At 47.3% G+C, this 13,100-nt stretch overlaps 1 protein-coding gene across 1 annotated transcript; it reads right to left on the reverse strand.

Moving 5' to 3' along the window:
• Window positions 1-373: 373 nt before the first annotated feature.
• On the reverse strand, window positions 374-2,945 carry LOC121974856. The gene has a single exon (XM_042526115.1). It carries the CDS (start codon window positions 2,802-2,804, stop codon window positions 675-677), a length of 2,130 nt encoding a protein of 709 aa, XP_042382049.1. The 5' UTR covers window positions 2,805-2,945; the 3' UTR covers window positions 374-674.
• Window positions 2,946-13,100: the final 10,155 nt, after the last annotated feature.

The following is a 13,100-nucleotide window of genomic DNA, read 5'->3' on the forward strand; positions in this document are numbered from 1 at the left end:
TTTTGAATTGTAGGCCATGTATACACGGACCATGGAAGCTAACTTGGAGGAAACTACAACACCATAATGCACATTGATAAAATAGGATTGTCTCCTAACCACCCATCCTACAAAAAGTACCTGAATTTGAGAAAAGAATATGCATAGGCTTGGGGGGAAAAAAGGCCTGTGAGTCACCAAAACATAGCCTAATTAACACAATAACTATGTTATGTACCTTTAGAAGGGTGATCAACAGACCGCTTCCACAGCTTCGACAGTTTTATTTGATTAAGCACTTGGTAGAATGAACCAAATTCCAGGTTATCAAACTAATCAAATCCCACTAGATGCATACCATGCAAACAAGAAGATTTTACAGTAATAAAATCAATTGTCTAACTGACTTGTAAAATCAATTGAATATGACAAGAATGGAACATAATCAACCAATATACATAAAGGGATACAGCTAGAAAGATGAAAGGCAGACATTATCATTTGGGCAAGCAACAATGCTAGAACACTAAACACGTTGAATTGAGAAAAAAGCAATCTGTATAGGAACAACACTCAGGGAATAACCACCTGAAACCTAATCCTAATAATATGATGATGGGTTCCCAACTTTCTTTTAGTGTAGACAATTTACAAGTCCTTTCCTTGAATAAGGCAAAAACAAGCAAACTCTCACTTTACACAATCCCACCATGCTGAAAATCATCATCTCCAGAATCTGTACTAGGGTCCAAGCCACCTGGTGAGTCATACCACTTAGTGCTGTCACCATAAAAACCATCTACGTGCATTCCTACGTGCATTCCTACAAGACTTGGATGAGTCAAGGGTTTTATCAGCTTGGAATCCTCATCTACACCACAATTGAGGATGCTTTTCTCATCAAAGTTACTACAATCTTCCTTTAACATCCACTTACCAGACTTCATGCAATCCCTCATAAGCAACTTTCTATCATGGCAATCTGATGTCATTTTATCCCATGGCGCAATAGCTCCAAGATCTGAACCAAAGTCTATGTCTGCCTCAATAATCTTAGTAGCCTTGCTAAACATAACATCATGCCTGCCAGAATGGTGACAGCTATTGTTCCTCCATTCTGCAACGTCCTCATCACCTACCATTGCTGATGTCTCATCTTGTTGCATCTCTCCACCTAGACTCTTCAACCTGCACAAGATATCAGACAGATCGTGTGTCACTGAGCTTAGCATATCTGGATTCATTTTGGCAACTCTTCCTTCAAGCATTGCAACCTCAACCTTGAGATCACGAACCTGCTGAATAAATATGCGATAATGATCTCTGTCATCCTTGCACATAATGCTGGCAAACGGCTCAGGTTCCATATCCTCTCTAACACCATACATTTCTGAACCAAATTCATAAGTGTTCTTGTTTCCAACTACTCGATGGATGATCCTAGCATTCCCATCAAGTGGCCCAGGTTCATGTCCAGTATGAATTGCATATAGCTTGAATATAGCAGTGCCTTCCTCCTGGTACACAAACGTCTTGTCTTTATCATTGTAGTTGATGATTGGAACAATAGCCCTAATCCGAAACCCACAGCCGCATCGTTTTGACTGGTATGGTTCCCTCTTTAAAGCCCTAGCTTTCTTAACTGACGCAGTTGCAGAAGAAGGCTCCCCTGCTCGGTGGCATGCATAGTCCTTCACCTCAGCTGTGAAAGGCTTATACCTTATATATTTCTGGCGGATACAAAGAACTACCGTGTACTTGGCTGCAAGCTGTTGCAGGCAGCGCTGCACATCCTTTGCAGGCACTTCAAAGGATTCTGTGTATTCAAAACGTCGCCTTTTGGACCGTAATAAGCTGCTGCTCCCTGGGGGTGTCAATGAGAATGATGAAGAGGAGCATATTGGGCAGGAAGAAACACAAACTCGGATGAATGACTCCGGTATTCCATAGAACTTGGCACCAACTGTCCAGGACTGTTTTATCCTGTCGATGGTCTCCTTCAGACCAAGGTGGCGCAGTAGGTCAGGGTCAGCATGAGCAGTGGTGACAATTTCCTGCCACTGGTCCACATAAGAGACCCGCTGCAGTGGGTTGTTCTTGAAGAAGAGCGCAGGGAGGGCGTCGTCCAAGTTAGCTCGGAGCTTGTCCTGGATGCGTTTCCATGCGGTGAGGTAGGCCGTGTCCTCGTTCCTGTCCTTCCATACAGAGCGCCAGGACTTGAGCACAGACAAGGGCGTGGCGGCGCGGATCTCGTCAGTAGTCGCAAGTCGGCTTTCCATAATGCAGCATACCATCAGAGAGTGTGACTCCCGGTTAAATGTGTAAAATTGGGGCGAGATGTGGGGCGCAGGGTCAATGCGGGGGGTGACGATAGGGACGACGGAGAGGGCATCATTGAGGGAATAAATGGGACGTTGATTGACGGCAGACGATGGGGGATTCTGGTCTTCGACCAGGGTCTCCTCGGAGTCAATATCCTCCTCGTCGTCCGGATCCTCATCGTCGTCGTCGTCATTGCCGTCGTCGTCGTCGCGTAGGAGGGAGGATAAGGGGGATTGGGAATGCGCTAGAGTTCCAGAAGGGAGAATATTGGGGTCGTCGTCTTCGTCATCCATGAGGAGGGATCCGTGGTCGTGGGGGTGGGTGAAAGAGGAGTCGAGTAGGTCGATCTGGTCCTCGACAGAAGGCGAGGGCGGCGCCGCCGGAGCCAGAGGAAGAGGATTAGGGGCTAGGATTTGGTGGGGGAAGGACAGAAGGGGTTGAGGCTTGAGGGAGGGATTCATCGGCGTCACGTTCGGTGAGGGCGACGACGAGGTTTTCGGCATAAACAACGCCTGTCGCACACTCTCACTCCTCCCGATCCTCCCTCCGTCCCTCGTCTGCTTCCTTTCTACGAGGAAACTTCTACCTCGGCTCGACCCCCCAGTGTCGGCTGGCTGCGATGTGATAGAACCATTTATTTATTTTATGAGCAATGATATGTAGAAGAAAAAAAATTTAATGAAAATTTTAAGGATAGATATATAAAGTCATGGCTTATTATTTCACTTTTTGTGGCCCTATCATTTTATGTGTCTATCCTTAAAATTTGATTAAATTTTTTTCTTTGTACATATTATTTTTCTTATTTTATAACGACGAACACGAGATGGAACAACCAACGAAGGGTTGGATTTGCGGGTAGATTGAGATCTGTGATGCATTCACGGTGGGGGGCAAATGAGCAAGTCATTCGTGTGAGTCGTCCGTGAACGACTTGATCAAAATTCGACTTGAGTTAAAGTCAATGGAGATTGACTTGAGTTTGATTAAGATAGTAATAATATGTATTTTTATATATTTTTATAATTTATAATATATTAATTTATTTATTAAAAAATAATAAAAAATTAAACTTGAGCTCGAGCTCATAATAATATTTGAGCTCGAGTTTAAATTCAACTCTTTATACTTTTTTTTTAATAAATAAATTAATATATTATATATTTTTATAATATGATCCGGTGGTAGGGTAGGGTAGGGCCCGACCGGCAGGAGGTCAAAGTGGTCAACGTTAGACGGGCATCCGATCGAGCGAATTACCTCCGTGGCCAGCAGGAAGAGTAGACGATCCAACACTTAGACAGCTCGATCAGACACCGAGTTTCCGACGCTCATGAAGCTCAACCAGGGAGGCACGAAGACCGAGCGGTCATCCCGCTCGGCCAAATAGTGGATGCAGCCTCGACCTGGTAGACAAGGCTCCCTCGCCCGATGGGGGGAGCCAACCAGTAGAACATTGGTCGAGTGGACACTCGACCCGACTGTTGCATCACCCGGACGGCAGACTAGCCGAGCGGCTCTCCCGCTCGGGACTCTCGGCCTGATTGTTGCATCACCCGGACGGTAAACTGGCCAAGCGGCTCTCCCGCTCGGCCCGGCTGTTGCATCACCCGGACGACAGACTGGCCGAGCGGCTCCCCCGCTCGGCCCAATAACAGATAAAGGAGCAGTTGGCAATATCTTCCTAGGGATCAGTGTCATCGACAGGCGATATGGTCGGTGACATGGTCATACAGAGGATCGTACGGTGGAAGCTTCCACTGTCACGTCAGGGATATGTTCGGGCTGTTAAGGTATGGCGTCAGGCATGCTTTTCTGACACAGTCTTTCGAGGTATGCTTTGGGAAGCGTGCACGCTTCGGAAAGCGTGTGCGTGCCTTTTGGGAGCTCTATATAAGAAGCCCCAAAGCTTCATCGGAGGTATGCTTTTCATCACTGTAGCTACAGTCACGTTGTTGCTCCTTTCTTCTCTACTTCATTTGCTTGCTGTCGATAGCTGACTAGAGCGTCGGAGGGCCATCGCCGAGGAACACCTCCTCGGCTCGGCACTAACGACTCTGTGGTTGCAGGCTTAGCTCGTTGGTGGTCCGCATCACCTTCAGTCAACATCCAGTCAACGTAAGCGTCATCTTCCCAACGTCCGTCTACTTACACTCGGACATGATCAAATTTGGCGCCGTCGGTGGGAACACACCTGAATCCGAGCTAAGGAGATGGAAGAAACTGGACGCCTCCACACCGTGACACTCACTCCAGAGGAGCTCGATGCGCTCATTCAAGTGCGGGTGGCAAAGATAGCTGAACAACAACAGCAAAAGGCATTAGCCGATCGTTTGGTGCAGCAAGCGACGTCACCCTCAGGGAGTCGGGCGGCACACGAGGATTCGCCGGAGCAACTTTTCATCTGGGGACAAAACAAAATGTCGACTGGCACTCCAGGAGAAGTTCTACCAGCGCCCATTTCGTTTCACCGGGAGTTATTTCAGACACTCTCAGAAATTGCTCAGGCCAACTAGGACCGGAGTTCTTCCTCGGACGAGGCTCCCGTGTGGGACGCAAGAAAAGGCAAAGTGCCCCGAGCTGATTCGTCGCCCGAGCAGGTCAACCAGCAATTCTCCAAGGCCATTCTATAGGATCCGTTGCCGAGGCACTACGCTCCCTTGGCGATTGGCGAATATAACGGGTCGACCGACCTGGACGACCATCTTAGTAAGTTTGATAACGCCGCCACTCTGCATCAGTACACAGATGGAGTTAAGTGCCAAGTCTTACTCACTACACTCTCCGGCTCGACACAGCGATGGTTTCGGAGGTTGCTGGATGGGTCAATCAGAAGCTTTAAGGACTTCCGAACGGCTTTCCTTCACCACTTCGCGAGCAACAGACGCTATCAGAAAGCAAGCGTCAGCCTGTTCTCCATGAAACAAGGCCAGAGGGAGACTCTCCGAGGCTACATCCAGCACTTCAACCAGGTGGCAATGGATATCCCCTCGGTCTCGTCCGAGACCATGATGAACGCATTCACACAAGAGCTCGTGGACGGGGACTTCTTCCGATCGCTCGTCCGAAAGCTGCCCCGCGACTACGACCACATGTTGAAGAAGGCCAATGAGTACATAAACCTGGAGGAAGCCCAGGCGGCCAGAAAAAAGGAGGCTCCATCTGAACCATCAGCGCCAACCGAGCGACAGCCGCCGTCTAGCCATCAGCCGCCGAGAGGGCCACGAGCCGAAGGAGTGCGGTCACACTAGGAAGCAAGGTCGCACGCCGTCCAGCATGTTGCCGCAGAGCGACCGAGACCCAAGGGGAAGGTATGGACCCCTTTGTTCTGCTCGTTCTATCAGTCTGCAACTCATAATACCCGCGACTATCGCGGGTTCAACCCGGTCGCCCAACCGCCGCCTAGGAGTTATCGTCGCTGATCCCCCTCTCCTGACCGATGACACGAGTATCATCGTTCCGAGCGGAGAGAAGAAGCAAGGCGATCCCCGAGGCCGCCTCATCGGAGGAGCGCAGAGCCGGTCAGAGCCGGGCGAGAGCGAAACAGGTCGTCCGCTCGAGAGGAGGAGAACAGGAACAATGCTGCTCGAGGGGAGATCAACACCATAGCTGGCAAGCCGACCGACGGAGATTCCAACTGAGCTAGGAAGTCACATGCTCAGCGGTCAGAAATCCATGTGGTGGGCTGCAGCCTGGAGCAGACCAGCAAACCCAACATCAACTTCGGTCCCCGTGATCTCGAGGGAGTTGAAGTGTCGCACGACGACACACTCATTATTCGAGTGGTAATAGTCAATTACACTATTCACCGTATATTCGTTGGCACAGACAGCTCGGTCAATATCATTTTCAAGAAGGCATTCGACCAACTCCAAATTGACCGAGGCGGGTTGTTGCCAATGACGACCCCTCTATACGGGTTCACCGGCAATGAAGTCTTGCCAATTGGCTAGATCAAGATGGTCATCTCGCTCGGGGAGGAACCACTTCGGAGGATGAGGGCCACCAACTTCATCGTAGTAGATGCCCCCTCAACCTACAATGTCATATTGGGTTGACTGGCCCTCAATGAATTTCGAGCGGCTGTCTCAACCTTCTGCTAGAAGATCAAGTTCCCGGTGGAGGATCGGGTTGGAGAAGTAAGGGGAGATCAGTTGGCTGCTCAGCGCTACTACGTCGAGATGGTCAAAACGGAAGCAAAGTCCGCTAGGAAAACGCCTCGGATAGAGGTAAGTGCCATAACCGAGAAGCCTCTCACTTTAATTTATGAAGAAAATGAAGAAGTACAGATACATCCGGGCCGAGCAGAGGAGACGACTTTCATAGCGTCTGACTTGGAGGTTGGGCAGAAAGCCGAGCTGATCAGACGCCTTTAGCAGAACCATGATGTCTTCATATGATCAACACATGAGTTGTCCGACATTTCCCCGAGCGTCGCGCAGCATGAGCTCCACGTCCGACCGGACGCTCGGCCGGTGAAGCAGAGAAAGAGAGACTTCAATGCTGAACAGAACTTGATTATCCGAACGGAGATTGAGAAGCTGTAGGAGATCGGTGGCCGGCTTGAAGGGGGGTTGGATAGACGACGCCCCTAAATCAATCGCTTCTCCTACGATGTTAGCTTGTGCAGCGGAATACAAACAAAACAAATAAGCTAAAGGCTAAAACTAAGAAAGAAAATGCAAACTACTAACACGTTCATTTATGTGGTTCGAAGATAACTTGCTCCTACTCCACGACGTGTCTGTAAGGTGGATGATCTCTCAATCCGTCGGTGGATTAGTCCCCGGCAAACTCCGGCTAGCTCAACCTCCTTGTGGGTGGAGAAACCTCACCACAACCCTCACAAGACTTCTTTGACGCTAGGGCACAGGTAGACTACTAATAGAGATTAACCACCTCTATTTCGTCAACCTCAACCAAGCTTCCAAGGCTTGGTTATATAGGCTGCGGGTTAGAAAACCCCGCCTACCAGTCGACTGCCAAAACATGCAGTCGACTGCCCTCTGTGGAAATTCGACCGTTACATCCCAACGGCTCGATACCAATCGACTGCTAAAACTAGCAGTCGACTGCTCCACACTGGCTGAGCGAACAAAAACATTCTGTTCACTCCCAGTTGACTGCTCCAGTCGACTGCACCAGTCGACTGATGAAACATGCAGTCAACTGGTACCAAGTACATTCTCTCACAACACTCGGACCCTCACCCTTACGACTCATTTGACGCTTCCTTCGCAACCTTGACCTTTTGTCTCCAAGCCTACTTCCTCTTTGGCTCTCGTCCCTCGGATGCATACATGCCCGCGGCTTGTCCCCAATGCCATCCTTCGCGTATGCCTCGAAGTCGCTTCCCTCGGCCCTTATCCTTGCTGCCTTCTCCACGGTCCCTCGGATGCTCCATCCTTCACCAGACTCGAAGCCGTCAACCTTAGTCACATGTGTATCCTGCAGTCTTGCACAAACTCGAGTACACATATCAAATAATAAGGGTGAACGTAACTTAAACCTTTTGCCCAAACACCAAAACACATGGTCGCACGGACCATTGAGATTGCTACAATAATCTCCCCCTTTTTGGTGTTTGACAATACGTTTAAGTTAGGGAAAACAAATAGCAAATCAATATGCTAAAACCAATGGACTTACGATGCCAAGGCTATACACTTGGACTTACTCCGCCAAATGGGCTTACGATGCCAAGGCTACACACTTGGACTTACAACGTCGAATGGACTTACGTTGCCAAGGCTACACACTTGGACTTACACTGTCGAACAAACAATGCAACATGCATTGGAACCTATCCCAAGGCTCCCCCTACACCTATGCTCCTCATTGAGCTAGGATTTCCCATAGGACTTTTAAGAACCTATCACAAGGCTCCCCTATGCAAAGGCATTTTCAGGTTTTCCCAACTAAACCTTACTTCTCTCCCTTTGCCTAACATCCAAAAAGCTTTCCAACAATATCCCAATTGTTGAAAACTTATCATCCAACTGACCCTAAACTCGTGTATTCATCCTCCATGGATCTCATACACATATATGAGCTGGCCTGGTCAAAAACCAATGCTGAAAACAATTTCAGATTGGTATCAATCGACTGACCCAGTCGACTGGCCTCATCGAAACAACACACAGAACCATTCTGTGCTCGATTTTTACTGTTACCAGTCGACTGGTAACTGTACCAGTCGACTGGTACGTTGTTTCAGTCTTTTTAAGCATTTTGAACCCAATTTCAGAAATACGCCAATAATTCCACATACCTCTAAAAATTCCCAAATTTTATGGAGAAGTCTGTTTTACCCATGTCTACTTGGGAAAAATACATTCAAAAATGTATCAATCACCAATCCCAATTGATCCGGCGGTAAGAACAGGGGACCCCCGTTCCGGGAAGTCAACGCCATGTGGAAGTCAAAAGGTCAACATGTCGATCGAAAAAGGGTGGACCTACCGGCCGACCGGGGTCTAAATGAAAGCAAAGGTACCCCGGCGGGGAGTCGGGGTTCTGACGCTCATGTTGAACAGGGTCGTATGGCCGAGCGGGTAGCCCGCTCGGCCAAAGACATAAAGTAGCAACACTGCGAACAGTCCACAGAGCACCCTACTGGGAATCTCCCGAGTGGACCAGCGCATACGACCGGCCGAGCGTGAGGGAGCGGTCGACCGGCAGGACGCTCGGTATGGGGTAAAAGGAGAAAAGGACAAGGGAACATCTTCTGACAGTGGGTATGTTCGACGATCAGGTCATACGCAGGATCTTATGACAGAGGGTTCCGATGTCCCATCGGAGATGTGCTCGGACTATAGAAGTATGGTGTCAGGTAAGCTTTTCTGACAAGCCCATACTGAGGTATGGGCTGAGGACACGTATTCGCCTCGGTATATGTGCTTGAGCCCCTTCACAGCTCTATATAAGGAGTCTCACACTTCTCCGGAGGTATGCATTCTCTAATTTTGAGAGTCACTTCTTTGTTGTCCACTTGCCTGACTTGAGCGTCGGAGGGTCGTCGTCGGGAACCCCTTCCCGGCCCGACTTCCTTGCAAGTTCGCCGAAGGTCCGTACGACTAGTCGGAGATACACGTTAGCAGTTCGGAGAGTGCCACGAGCCCAGCGTCCGTTGATTCAGCGTTCGGACAGGATCAATTTGGCGCCGTCTGTGGGAACGCACCTGCATCCGAGCGGAAGCAATGGACGAAGCTGGACGATCACATACAGTGACGCTCTCCACGGACGAGCTCGATGCTCTGATCGAGTCAAGGGCAGCTAAGCTCATGGAACAACATAAACAGAAGGCACAAGCTGAGCGGATGGAGCAACAAGCGACATCCGCGTCGGCAGGCCGAGCGGAGGCACCGCCTGCTACGGTTCCCTTTCACCGGGCCCTATTCCGTACACCTCCCGAAGTTGCAGCAGTTCACCGTGATCGAGGATCTTCATCCGACGAGGCACCCACGCGAGACAACAGAAAAGGCAAGGCTCCCCGAACGGACGTCTCCCCCGAGCGGATCAACCGACAATTTTCAGAGGTTATCCTGCGAGACCCTCTGCCAAAGCATTATGTTACACCGACGATCGGGGAATACAATGGAACCACTGACCCGGACGATCATTTAGGTAAGTTCGACAACACTGCTACCCTACACCAATACACAGATGGAGTAAAGTGTCGGGTATTCCTTACCACTCTCTCGGGATCGGAGCAACGGTGGTTTCGGAGGCTGCCGGACGGATCCATCACAAGTTTTAAGGACTTCCGCACGGCCTTCCTCCACCATTTTACAAGAAGTCAGCGTTATCAGAAGACCAGTGTCAGTCTATTCGCCATCAAATAAGAGCCCAGAGAATCGCTCCGAGCTTACATCCAGCGATTCAACCGGGTGGCCATGGATATTCCAACGGCCACCTCGGAAACAATGATGAATGCATTCGCTCATGGTCTGATAGATGGTGACTTCTTCCGCTCGCTCATTCGAAAGTCGCCCCGGGATTATGATCATATGCTGCATCGGACCAACGAGTACATCAACGTGGAGGAAGCCCAAGCGGCCCGAAGGAAAGAAGCTCCAACCGAGCGGCAATCCCCTGCCGAGCGGAAGCCTCACACTGGTCACCAGCCGCTCAGAGGACCGCGAGCTGAAGCAGCCCGCCCTCAGCCATATGCAAGATCCCACGCCATTCAAGAGGTATCTGTCGAGCGGCCCAAACCAAAAAAGAAGGTATGGACCCCAATGTTTTGCTCATTCCACCGGACGGACACGCATAATACGAGAGATTGTCGAAGTCTTCCCCTGATCGCCCACCTCGTGCCTCGGGGTGGCCACCGTCGATCGCCATCATCCGACAGGCGACAACGACACCATGAGGCTGATCGAAGACAGTCTCCCGAGCGGCATCGTCCCCAGAGGCACGAGGACAATCCCCGAGTATCTAAGGAGCGGCCTAGGCCGTCCGCCCGGGAGGAAGAAAATAGAAGCAACACGTCCCGCGGCTGTTGGTTGCTACTCGGAAAGCCTATAGGTTCCACTGTACAAAAATTTTGTACAAAGATCTGAACCTTTTCCTAGCTACCATGTGTTCTTTTAAATTAAATTTTGGATCTCCTGCGGAACTTAACACGTTTGATCCAAAACTTAATCTATTTGTTCTTTTAGGTTTTGACTTGGATCTCCTGCGGAACTTAACACGTTCGACCCAAGTCTCCTTAAGTTATTAATTCCATTAAATATTAATTTCCATAAAAGGTTCCCAGTACTGACGTGGCGAGGCACATGGCCTTCTTGGATATGGGAGCAACCACCACCGACTAGACAAAACCTTTAATAGAAAGCTAATATTTAATTTCCTAAAATAACTTTAGGTTAACCAAAGAGAACAATCAAATCACAAGGAAAAGAAAGAAACAAAAGAACACAACTTCGAAAAAACATATTACAAATACTAGAACGTAAGCCTCTTGTATTTGGTATTATTTCCACAAATAACAAGCATGATGCGGAAATAGAAATTACTAGTTATACCTTGTAGAAAAACCTCTTGATCTTCTACCGTATTCCTCTTCTAACCTCGGACGTTGTGTGGGCAACGATCTTCCAAGATGAGAAACCACCAACCACCTTCTTCTCCTCCAAGCAAGGTTCGCCACAAAAGAAAAGCTTCACCAAGGAGAAAACCAAAATACTAACCAAGCTCCAAGAGATGCTAGCTTTCTCTCCTTCTTCTTCTTCTTCTCCGAGTAGTATCCGCCACCACAAGAACTCCAAGGGAGAGGGAGAGGTTCGCCACCACAATAGGAAGAGAAGGAGATGATGGCCACACCAAGGAACAAAAGAGGAGAGGAATAATAGATGTTGTGTCTTGTGAAGGCACCTCACCCTTCTTTTATATTCCTTGGCCTAGGTAAATTAGGAAATTTAATTACAATAAATTTTCCTTAATTTCCTTGACATGATTTAATTGAGAAAAATAAAATAATATTTCCCCAATTAAACAATGATGGCCGGCCAAATCAATAGGAAGCAAATTGGACAAGTTTCAATCAACAATTAAAACTTTCCTTATTTGTTTCCGAAAATTTTAAAAATAAAATTTCTCTTTAAAATCTCTTCATGGTTAATAAAAGGAAATATCTATAATTTTAATTTTATTAACATGTGAATAATTTTAAAGAGAAAATAAAACATCTCTCCAATCTATAAATAAGGAAAGAGATCTAATCTCTTTCTTTAATCTTTGTAAATCTTTTACAAGAGAGATATTTTAATTTTAATTCTCTTTTAAATTAAATCTTCCACATAATAATAAACATTAAAATTAAATTTTCTTTTAATTAATTATGGCCGGCCCTACTAGCTTGGGTTCAAGCTAGGGTCGGCCACCCTAAACCATGCTTAAGCCGGCCCTAACTTGGTTCCCAAGCTAGCTTGGTCGGCCCCCTTTAGGTGGGTATAGAAGGTGGGTATAGGTGGGTATAATACTCTATAAATAAGAGGCTACGATAGGGACCGAGAGGAGGAATTGGTTTTGGTCTCCCGATAAAATTAAGCATCCCGTGTTCGCCCCGAACACACAACTTAATTTTATCAATGATAATTCATTCCACTAGAGAACTATCATTGAACTACCGCACCAATCCCAAATTACATTTTTGGGCTCCTTCTTATTATGAGTGTGTTAGTCTCCCTGTGTTTAAGATATCGAATGTCCACTAATTAAGTGAGTTACTGACAACTCATTTAATTAATATCTAAGTCCAAGAGTAGTACCACTCAACTTTATTATCATGTCGGACTAAGTCCACCTGCAGGGTTTAACATGACAATCTTTATGAGCTCCTCTTGAGGACATTATCAACCTAGTATCACTAGGACACAGTTTCCTTCTATAATCAACAACACACACTATGAGTGATATCATTTCCCAATTTATCGGGTTTATTGATTCATCGAACTAAATCTCACCCATTGATAAATTAAAGAAATAAATATCAAACATATGTGCTTGTTATTATATTAGGATTAAGAGCACACACTTCAATAATAACTGAGGTCTTTATTCCTTTATAAAGTCAGTATAAAAGGAACAACCTCAAATGGTCCTACTCAATACACTCTGAGTGTACTAGTGTAATTATATAGTCAAGATAAACTAATACCTAATTACACTACGACTTTCTAATGGTTTGTTCCTTTCCATTCTGGTCGTGAGCTACTGTTTATAATTTATAAGGTACTGATAACATCATCTTCTGTATGTGACACCACATACTATGTTATCTACAATATAAATTA

This window comes from Zingiber officinale, chromosome 4B (genome assembly GCF_018446385.1).
Source record: "Zingiber officinale cultivar Zhangliang chromosome 4B, Zo_v1.1, whole genome shotgun sequence".
NCBI classification, from domain to species: Eukaryota; Viridiplantae; Streptophyta; class Magnoliopsida; order Zingiberales; family Zingiberaceae; genus Zingiber; species Zingiber officinale.

Bases quoted from the DNA above. Each gene is read 5' to 3' on its own strand.
- LOC121974856 (XM_042526115.1), bottom strand. From the start codon at position 2,804: ATGCCGAAAACCTCGTCGTCGCCCTCACCGAACGTGACGCCGATGAAT.